Source organism: Piliocolobus tephrosceles, unplaced genomic scaffold (genome assembly GCF_002776525.5).
Source record: "Piliocolobus tephrosceles isolate RC106 unplaced genomic scaffold, ASM277652v3 unscaffolded_35920, whole genome shotgun sequence".
Taxonomy (NCBI): domain Eukaryota; kingdom Metazoa; phylum Chordata; class Mammalia; order Primates; family Cercopithecidae; genus Piliocolobus; species Piliocolobus tephrosceles.
The window spans coordinates 5,101-15,596 of record NW_022319777.1 but is presented as its reverse complement, the minus strand read 5'-3'; the positions used below and the strand labels follow the sequence as shown (position 1 = coordinate 15,596).

The following is a 10,496-nucleotide window of genomic DNA, read 5'->3' as shown; positions in this document are numbered from 1 at the left end:
CCCACACCCCGGATCCAGCCCCGCCATCGTCATCTCCCCTCCAGCCGTGCTTTTCCGGAAGGCAGCGCTGCCCCTACCCCCGCCGCGCTGGGCCTGGCTCCTCTTGACCTGCTTGGAGCCGCCCCATCTGGCTGCTGTTCTGGGTTCCAGGACAGCCACGTGAGGGCTGTTTACAGAGGGAAGGAAGTGGCTCCTAACAGAGGACAGATGATTCTCAAAAGACACCTGCTTTTCCTGTAGAACAGACTTTTTCAGCGGGATTTACCTTTCAGTGAAACATGATTTGACTTGAAAAGGAACCCAGGGAGAAGTCTGAGACCACAGCTGTCCGGGTGTGAGCGTGAGCGGGTAGAGGTGTGCCCTTGTTTGCCTCAGGCTGTCTGATTTTCTCAGGCTGAGTTTTTTCTGTTTCTGTCCATGGAGGAAGAGAAAGATGACAGCCCAGAGGTATGTAACTCAGGGGGCCAGATCCCTGGACTTCCCAGTTGGGGGGCATTTCTGGACCCAGAGAAGGGTCCTCTTGGCGACTGCTCTGCCGCGCTCTTTGGCCCGGTGGCTTCTTGGTGCCTGAGGACTGTGGGAGTGGTGGTTCTGGCCCCTCTCTGCCGCCTGTCACAGCTACCAGCGCGTGTTAGACGCGTGAGTTCACACCGAGGACAGCCAGCGGGGCCCATGGGCATTTTTTCACAGGGGGGACAGCCAGCGGGGGCCCATGAGCGGGGGGGGGGGGGGCGGCAGGGGGGGGGGGGGGGGGTTTTTTTCGCGGGGGGGGGGGGGGGGGGGACAGCCAGCGGGGGCCCATGGGCATTGCCTGAGGCCTTGTCTTTTCTTCTCCTAAAGTCACAGTTGCTAATTCCAGTTTCCCCTTAGGACTTTGCCTGATGGTTTTGCTTAGAATCTTTTTCTTTCTTTCTTTTTTATTTTTTCCCCAAGACGGAGTCTTGCTCTGTCACCCAGGCTGGAGTGCAATGGTGTGATCTTGGCTCACTGCGGCCTCCGCCTCCTGGGTTCAAGCGATTCTCCTACCTCAGCCTCCCCAGTAGCTGGGACTACAGGCACATGCCACCACACCCGGCTAATTTTTGTATTCTTAGTAGAGGCCAGGTTTCACCATGCTGGCCAGGCTGGTCTCGAACTCTTGACTTAGTGATCTGCCTGCCTAGGCCTCCCAAAGTGCTGGGATTACAGGTGTGGGCCACTGTGCCGGGCCCTAGACTCTTTTTCTTAGTCTAACATCTGTAGCCACATCACAAAGGCCTTTTTTCCTAAACCAGAAAACTAGACCCATTAAAGCAACAGTGAAAAGCTAGAAAAGGCTGAGCTGCTCCACTGCAGGAGAGCGTGTGACCAGCTCATGGGCCATTGTGTGATAGGCCTTCCTTGGATAATCTGTCCCAGAAGCAGTTGCTGGGCTCAGAGGGACTCACTTCGCTTCCTTAAGTGAAGGACATGGTTGTAGGTGCTTCTGTGCACCCCACTGATTGAGAGTGAGCGTAGGGGTGCCCCTGTCCTGAAGCAGAAGCTCCCAGGGCTTGTATTTGCCTTCTGAACCAAGTTCAAAGGCCTCAGCTTTCTGGGCACATCCTTATTCTGTCTTGGTGCAGAATTGTGTCTTTGAAATGCATTTCTGAGTGCTCTTCTGACTTCCCTGGATTTTCTTTTTTTCTTTTTTTTTTTTTTTTTGAGACCGAGTCTCGCTCTGTCGCCCAGGCTGGAGTGCAGTGGCACAATCTCGGCTCACTGCAAGCTCCGCCTCCCGGGTTCACGCCATTCTCCTGCCTCAGCCTCCTGAGTAGCTGGGACCATAGGCGCCACCACCACGCCCGGCTAATTTTTGAATTTTTAGTAGAGACGGGGTTTCACCATGTTAGCCAGGATGGTCTCAATCTCCTGACTCGTGATCCGCCCGCCTCAGCCTCCCAAAGTGCTGGGATTGCAGGCGTGAGCCACCACGCCCAGCCCTTCCCTGGATTTTCTGACATGGATGGGAGTCCTGCTTCTCTGTAGCAGGAGACATGGGTGGGTGCTGCTTTAGGCCTCGGCTCTTGTGTGGAAACTTGCAGGCTGAACCAGCGGCCTCCCCCTGCCCTATCCAGTTCCTGGCTGCCTGGGAGGAAGATGTGATGCCAGCAGGAATGGAGAGGGCTGCCTTGTCTGGCTGGTGTCTTCTTGTTTTCTCTTTCACCTCTTGGGGAACCAGCAGTGTCCTCTGCTGTCGCTCACTCAGCATCCTGTCCTCACCCTCTCTTCCCTCCCTCCCGTGGACCTGGACTTCTGAAGTCCCGCTGCTCCAGGAGATGGCAGCACACAGAGCCTTCTCGGCCTCCCTCTCGGCCGCCGCTGCCTCCTTGTCTGGCATGTGAACTGGTGTTAAATGTTCTCAGAATCCAGATGGCTCATAGGGGTTTCAAGCACTGTTCCTGCTGGGGCTGAGGGGACACTGAGAGGGGGGTTGGCCTCCCCTGTGGCCGGGCCTGCTCCCTGAGACCTGCATCCCAGGGATCGTGTCACCAGCATGCAGGTATGTTAGTGATGGCCCTGCACCGCTGTGTGCCAGTGACCGAGGAAGCCAGATTGCTCTCTGAATGCTTCGTAGCAGGGGGCTCAGAGGACCCCGGCACCCCGGGCGAGATCACTGCTTGCTGGAAGTCTCCGGGGCTGCTGACTTCTCTCCTAACTCCCAGCTCTCCTCTTGCTGCTCTGAGCAAGTCTGGGCTGGGAAGCCCGTCCATGCCCCCCTGACCCCATGCTCTCTGCTGCAGGCTGGCTTCTGCCTGGGCACCGCTCTGCACTCTTGGGGGCTGTGGTTCACGGAGGAAGGTTCACCGTCCACCATGGTAATTACCTCACACTTCCCTGGGGCCAGACCTGGATGGGCCGTGGCCTTTTTCACCCCTCCCTGCTCCCATCCCCTGGCTCATTCCTGCCCAGCCTGTGGTTGGGGTGGGGGCAGGCTTAGGGCTAGGGTTAGTTTTGTGGCCTTGCTGATGGGCACCATGTCTCCACTCTTGGCCAGCTGGCGGGGATTGCGGTTGGAGCCCTTCTGGCCCTGGTCTTGGCTGGTGTTCTCATCCTTTTCACGTTCAGAAGGCTTAGCCCATTTCGTGAGTATCTTGGTTCTGACTCTGGCCTCGGGGGTTGGGGGAAAGTGTGGGTGCCTTGGGATGTGTTCTGAGTCCCTGGGAGGGGCCCTCAAGTCCACGGTGGGTTTGGCTAGAATCCAGTGGCCCATCTGGGCTCAGGCTGAGCACGTCGGTTCCAGGAAGCCAAGTCTGTTCAGAGCCCTTTCTGTTCTCCTCTCCTGAGCAAGGCTTCAGTGGGAAGAGGGGAGAGCCCCCTTTGTTGGAGACGAGCCTGTCACCCAGGCCCTCTTCTCTCATGCTGTCTGAGTATGGCCAGGTACTGGCGGGGACGAGAGTACTGACTGTGCCACACCTGCATGTCCAGGACGAGGCCTGTGCCATGGCTCTGCCTCAGGCCGTCTCTTCATTCCCCTGCAGGACAAGCACAGCCCACTCCTCAGTACCGGTTCCGAAAGAGAGACAAAGTGATGTTTTACGGCCGGAAGATCATGAGGAAGGTAGCTGGTGCTTGGGGCCCCAGGTTGCACACGGCTTCCCGGAGCAGGCCCCTGTGGGAGGGACCCCTCCTGCTGCAGGCTGCCCCCAGTCCGCGCAGTGCTTGGCGTGTGCTGCCGTGTCCCCGGCTTCCCAGCTCTGCCACCAGGCTCAGGGTTTGGGGAACATTATAAATCGTGCCCAATAGTGTCTGCTTCCTCCAGCTGAATCCTGCGCGTTTTACCCAGAAGTAACCCCCCACCCTCTCAGGCCTCAACTCCCCCTGGCCTGAAGGGGCAGCTCCGGGAATGTCTGTGGTGGACAGTGGCCGCAGGGGAGAGAAGGTCCTGTCTGCCCCCAGAGTGGATGTTTATTTTAACAAGAAATGAGAACAGAAAGCTGCTTTGTAAGAACATCGCTGGGGCCCGGTGGGTGCAGAGGGCCTCACGCTCTGCCAGAGGTTTCTGACTCTGGTGCTGAGCTTGGAGGCCTCTGCCAGGCTTTGGGGTGCTGGACTGAGGACAGAGTCCATCCCCTGGGATTGGAGGGGCTAAGTTCCCTGATTACTGGCATGTGTGATCTAAGCTAAATGCTGCGTGGCTCACTTTGAGTGTCTGGGTGGTTCCGGAATCTAGACACAGATCCCTGGGCCGGGGCTCAGGAATCCGAGTTCAACAAGCCCCGATCTGGGGAATAAGCAGCCTTGGTTTAACCCTTCCTGGTCTTTGGCCAGTTGAGTTGTCAGTGGCCTCCCCTGGCCGCCTCCTTGCACTCCTGAAGGGCCCAGGAAGTGCTCAACAGACCACCCAGAAGCTTCACAGAAACCACACAGACTGATCCCTTTAAAGCAATCTTTGTCACCTTTCTCTGATTGTAGAACTAATTCGTGTTCTTCACAGAAAATTGAAAAATTCGGCCGGGCGCGGTGGCTCACGCCTGTAATCCTAGCACTTTGGGAGGCTGAGGTGGGCCGATCATGAGGTCAGGAGTTTGAGACCAGCCTGGCCAACATGGTGAAACCCCGTCTCTACTGAAAATACAAAAATTAGCTGGGCGTTGTGATGGGCACCTGTAATCTCAGCTACTCAGAAGGCTGAGGCAGGAGAATCGTTTGAATCCGGGAGGCGGAGGTTGTGGTGAATTGAGATCGTGCCACTGCACTGCAGCCTGGGCAACAAGAGCAAAACTGCATCTAAAAAAAAAAAAAGAAAGAAAGAAAATTGAGAAACTCAAGAGGGGAGGGAGTGGATGTCTGTCTGTGGCTCATCTGTTCTCATCAGCGTTAAGTGCTGTGAAAGGGCAGACGAGTTAGGGCTGCTGTACCCTGGGTCTGGAACAGCCTTGGGCGGCCGGGACAGGGCGCGGGGCGATCTGGAGCAGAGTGGAGGCGATCTGTTGAGTGTCGACCATCATCCAGTGGCCCCACAGAGGACAGGGAAGCGGAGGGCCTGGGAGGAAAGCCGCGAGGCCGACAGCTCTGGACCGAAGGGCAGCAGGCAGTGGTGCCCGAGTGAGGTGGCCCTGCCAGCATACAGGGTGTGACCCAGGCCTCTGCTGTTCTGGGCAGTCAAGCAGGCACTGCCTGAGAAAAGGGAAGAAGGCTGTTCCAGATATGGGACAGAGTGGGCAGTGGCCCCAGGTCACAGGGGAAGTGATGGGGGAAGGTCGGTGGGGACAGTGGTGGATCTTTAAAGGGTTATAGGAAAGGGTTGTGTTGAACAGCACAAAAGCCAAGGATGGAGTGGATGTCAGCCTTCGGGGCAGCGGGGCCAGCCAGCATGAAGCCCTGGAGCTCTGGAGGGTTGGCTATTTGGGGACAGTGAGGATGATCCCAAGGATGTGTGGGGCTGTATCACTCACCGCCAACATTCCCTCACAGGCCAGGCGGGGTGGGGAAATGGCACAGCCAGACCCCAGGAGCTGAAGCTGGGCCTGCGGGAGGCTCACAGGCAGGTTCTGAGGACTGACCCCCGTGACGAAGACCTTGCGGCTTGCAGGGTCAGTGCCTGGTGTCTCCCTTGGCTCTGCAGGTGACCACGCTCCCCAACACCCTGGTGGAGAACACTGCGCTGCCCCGGCAGCGGGCCAGGAAGAGGACCAAGGTGCTGTCTTTGGCCAAGAGGTACTGAGTGTCCTTCAGACCACATCCTGCCTGGGGTGCCCCCCACAGTGCTGGCCTCCCCAACCCTGAGCTGCCTGGCGTGTCGGCTGCTGACGCTGTGGGTTTTGAACCCACCTGGTCTGCTCAAGGCTAGTGTGTCTCTGCCTCGTAGGATTCTGCGTTTCAAGAAGGAATACCCGGCCCTGCAGCCCAAGGAGCCCCCGCCCTCCCTGCTGGAGGCCGACCTCACGGAGTTTGACGTGAAGAATTCTCACCTACCATCGGAAGTTCTGTACATGCTGAAAAATGTTCGGTAAGAGCGGGGATGAGCCCCGAGGGCTGCTGCAGCTCCCGTCCTCCCGAGCTTCTCACTGGGGACTGGCTCCAGCTTGGCTGTCTTGTGTTGGAGGATGGTTGGCAAAGCCCATCGTGGGGCTACTGGTGTCTGTGCCCCGTGGCAGGGCCTCGTGGTCTGCTGACTCCTTCACCAGGTCTTTCTTGTTCTGTTGAACAATTTCCTAGTGTTTCATCTTCAGCAATGAACCCAGAGCAAGAGCGAGAACGGTGTGGTGGATCCAAAGTCTGGAGCCTGGGTTCTGCTCTGTGTTCCCGTCTTGCTGACTGGCCCCTGGACTGCACCCCTTCCACTCCCTGGCCCAGCTCACCATCCTGGAGGCCACCTTTGCCTTCCTCCCGTGTGCGTGTGGCTCAGGTTCACGGGTCAAGAAGTTCTCTGAGCTGATGGAAAACAGGCTCATGGGAATTTCAGAAGTTGACAGTTGTGTTTGGCAGTGATGCCGTGTGGTTTGTTAGTCAGCCGTGTGGACCCACAGCACAAGGCGTGGCGCCAGTGGGGTCGGTGGCCGTGAGCTCTCGAGACTCTGGCAGAGACCGTCCTCCTCCCCTGGAAGGCCGTTCCACAGCGCCCTCTGGCTTTTGCAGGGTCCTGGGCCACTTTGAGAAGCCGCTGTTCCTGGAGCTTTGCAAACACATCGTCTTTGTGCAGCTGCAGGAGGGAGAGCACATCTTCCGGCCCGGGGCGCCAGACCCCAGCATCTGTGTGGTGCAGGACGGGCGGCTGGAGGTCTGCATCCAGGACGCTGTGAGTCGCAGGGTGGCGGGGCACTCACCTCCGTGTCTGTCATCTCAGGTTCTAAAACGTTTCCCACTGAAAAGCGAGGCAAAATTTTGATTTTAGTTTCTTTGGGGGAAAACTCACCATTTTTATTTTTATTACATTTTATTTAATTTCTTGAGACAGGGTCTCACTCTGTCACCCAGGCTGGAGTGCAGTGGTGCGATCTCAGCTCACTGAGGCCTCGATTTCCTGGGCTCAAGCGATCCTCCTGCCTCAGCCTCCCGAGTAGCTGGGATTACAGGTGTGTGTCACCACGTCCGCCTCACTTTTAAAATTTTTTTGTGGAGATGGAGTCTCACTTTGTTGCCCAGGCTGGTCAGCAATTCCTGTGCTCAGGCAACTCTCCCTTCTTGGCCTCTCAGAGCACTGGAACTGCAGGCATGAGGCCTGGGCCTGGCAACTGTTTTAAATGTTTCTTCCAAGTCCTCGGAGTACTCCCTTTGATGGTTTCGTAGTAAGTCACTGTATTGATCTGCCATGATCAATTGAGCCCTTGCTCTATTTTCAGGTTTCTAACAAAATTAAATTATTTTAATTGTAAGAAAATAATTAAGTCCACGGTGGGAAGATCGCCTGAGCCCACAGGTTAGAGACCAGCTTGGACGACACAGTGAGACTCCATCTCTACAAAAAGCAAAAAATAATTATCCAGGCATGGTGGTAGCACCTGTGGTCCCAGCTACCTGGGGGCTGAGGTGGGAGGATCGCTTGAGTCTGGGAGGTCGAGGCTGCGGTGAGCTGTGTTCACGCCACCGCACTGCGGCCTGGGCGACAGAGCGAGACCCTGTCTCAAAAAAAAAAAAAAAAAAAATTCAGGTATGAATCCATGTAGGAGCTCAATACTTGTTTCCTGCCTCTGTTAAATTCTGCCCTTTGAATCGCTGCTCAGGGGTGGGTGTGGGCCAGACCCTGCCGTGGCCTCTTCGGCGTGTGTTGCTCCCCCGGAGGGTGGTGTGGCTTTGTCTGTCCGGGCAGTTGCGACCCAGACTTCGCATTGCTTGTTCTCATTTAAAGCACATACTTAGCAGACCCTGGGCTTTGTGTGATCATTGCCCTGACCTGCAGGGCTCCTGCCAACCGTGGCCCCGGCAGTGGGCACTGACCCCATGCCAGCTCCAGCACGGCCTGTCGGGGTTTCTAGACCAAAAGTACTGCTGGGCAAAGTGTTTGGTTCTCAGGTTTGTCGCTTCATCTGTGGCTGGACTTGATGGGTCATTGGGAGGGAAAGGGGCTTGGTTCCCCCATCTGGGGAAGCTGGAGCCAGTAGCTTCTGGGGATGGGGCCGCCCAGCTGGTGAAGCAGAGGCTTTTGTTGCTGCTCGTGCGGGACCTCCTGAAGGACCAGAACCCGTGTCCCTCTGGCCTGGACTAGATGGGAGGGGCTCATGGAGGGGACTGGGGCCAGATTTGGGCAATTTCATAAAGAATTTTCCTGGATCAAGCTGAGATGAAGTGCTTACATTATTAAATCACCAAAATAGTATGGTTTCTTTTCTTTTTTTAACCTGATGGAAAATTATATCAAAGTTTTGGAATTTAGGCTGGTAATAACTGAATTGGTCCTCGGAGCCCTTATAGTTAGTTCAGCAAACAAACAGGCTCTGCGAGCTTTTGCCTCAGTCCCCACACTGAAGATGAGTTGTGGGATGGAGAGGTGGGTCTCCGCCTTCGTCTCTGTTTTCCTTGCCGCTGCTTCCTGCGCATTGTACCCCTGAGGCCAGCGGGTCCGTCTCGTCCCCTGCCCTCCATCCGAGTCACTTGCTGCTGTCATGGCGCCTCAGAGGTGCAGGCCCGTGGCCCCACGGCGCTGGGCGGGGCTGAGCCTCCGCCATGCCCTGCCGTCACGGTCCGGGACCTGATGGCGCCCACTCTGCTTTTCAATCACAGGATGGCACCGAGGTGGTGGTGAAAGAGGTTCTGGCGGGAGACAGCGTCCACAGCCTGCTCAGCATCCTGGACATCATCACCGTGAGTCCCCGCTGCCTGGCCCTCAGAGCGCCCCTGGGTCAGCCCAAGAGGCCTGGTTTTCTCTGTCTTGCCTGGACAGCTGGCAGTGGTTAAAGGCCAGTTCTCTACAGTGACGTGAGGGGAGTGGGGTTTGGTCCAGGACGGAGGGAGGAAGGAGGAGGGAGCTTCATTCTGGCCACAGTGCATTGAAGAATAGCCGGGCATGTGGTTAAGGGTTTTAGTTGTCTCTTAAATGACTGTTTTTGAACTGGGCAATAAATGCGTGTGGTTCAGCATTCAAAAAGCACAAAGCATCGTACAGGGAAGGTGTTTCTCTTCTCCTCAGGCCCAAGGCCCTCCCGGGGGACCTGCCACCCCGTTTCCTGCAGGTCCTGCTGGGCTCTTCCCTGCTGGCGCCGTCTTTCTGTGACTCCCAGTCTTTCGCTTTTCGTTGTTGCAGTGAATGGTCTCCTGTGCCCATCGTTGCCGGTACGGGAGCCTGATCTGCAGGATAAATTCTAGGGTGGACTTGCTGGGTCCCAGGGGATGCACACTTGTAATTTTGAAAGGTGCTGCCGGGCTGAGCATGGTGGCTGATGCCTGTAATCCCAGCACTTTGGGAGGCCGAGGCGGGTGGATCACGAGGTCGAGAGATTGAGACCAGCAAGGCCAACATGGTGAAACCCCATCTCTACTAAAAATACAAAAATTACCTGGGTGTAGGGGCGGGCGCCAGTAATCCCAGGTACTCGGGAGGCTGAGGCAGGAGAATCGCATGAACCCGGGAGGTAGAGGTTGCAGTGAGCCAAGATCAGGCCACTGCGCTCCAGTCTGGGCAACAAGAGTGAAACTGTCTCAAAAACAAATAAATAAATAAATAAAAATCATGTATCATGTTGTCTCATGATTTTTAACTTTTTATTATGGGACAGTTCAAAAATGTGCAAAAATAGTAAAAATCACCCCATGTGCCCAACATTCACGAGGATTATCATTTTTTAGGCAGGGTTTCGCTCTGTTACTTAGGTAGTGGCATGATCTTTGCTCATTGCAACCTCCGCCTCCAGGGCTCAAGCGATTCTCTCACCTCAGCTTCTGAAGTAGCTGAGACTGCAGGCGTGCACCACCACACCTGGCTAACTTTGTATTTTTTTGTAGAGATAGAGATGAGGTTTTGCCATGTTGGCCAGGCTGATCTTGAATTCCTGGGCTCAAGTGGGAGCCTACCTCAGCCTCCCAAAATGCTGGGATTACAGGCCTGAGCCATCATGCCAAGTCATTAACTAGAAGTTGTTTTTTTGTTTGTTTGTTTTTTGTTTTTGTTTTTGTTTTTTTGAGAGGGAGTCTTGCTCTGTTGCTCAGGCTGGAGTGCAGTGGCACCATCTTGGCTCACTGCAGCCACCATCTCCCAGGTTCAAGTGATTCTCCTGCCTCAGCCTCCTGAGTACCTGGGATTACAGGAATGTGCCATCACACCTGGCTAATTTTTGTATTTTTAGTAGAGATGGGGTTTCACCATGTTGGCCAGGCTGGTCTCTAATCCCCAACCTCAAGTGATCCACCCGCCTCAGCCTCCCAGAATGCTGGGATTCCAGGCCTGAGCCACCGCGCCTGGCCCATTAACTGGAATTTAATGTCTGTTTAGTCTTTTTTTCTTTGAGTAAAACCTACATGCAGTGAAACAAATCTTTGGTGTCCATTAGCTGAATTTTGCTAAATGCCTGTCAACTCAAAAGAGGTGTCTGATTTTAATC

The 10,496-nt window shown here is 55.5% G+C and overlaps 1 protein-coding gene across 1 annotated transcript; it reads left to right on the top strand.

The window, feature by feature from the left end:
* The first annotated feature begins 6 nt into the window (after positions 1-6).
* LOC111553084 (patatin-like phospholipase domain-containing protein 7) lies at positions 7-9,328 on the top strand. Its single transcript, XM_026452453.1, has 8 exons — positions 7-447; positions 2,763-2,837; positions 3,017-3,104; positions 3,501-3,580; positions 5,588-5,679; positions 5,831-5,971; positions 6,601-6,760; positions 8,683-9,328. The coding sequence occupies exons 1-8, from the start codon at positions 418-420 to the stop codon at positions 8,854-8,856; spliced, it is 840 nt and encodes a 279-aa protein (XP_026308238.1). The 5' UTR covers positions 7-417; the 3' UTR covers positions 8,857-9,328.
* Positions 9,329-10,496: the final 1,168 nt, after the last annotated feature.

Bases quoted from the DNA above. Each gene is read 5' to 3' on its own strand.
- LOC111553084 (XM_026452453.1), top strand. From the start codon at position 418: ATGGAGGAAGAGAAAGATGACAGCCCAGAG. The intron at 448-2,762 runs GTATGTAACTCA...TCTCTGCTGCAG, and splicing joins AGAAAGATGACAGCCCAGAG to GCTGGCTTCTGCCTGGGCAC. The intron at 5,972-6,600 runs GTAAGAGCGGGG...TGGCTTTTGCAG, and splicing joins TACATGCTGAAAAATGTTCG to GGTCCTGGGCCACTTTGAGA.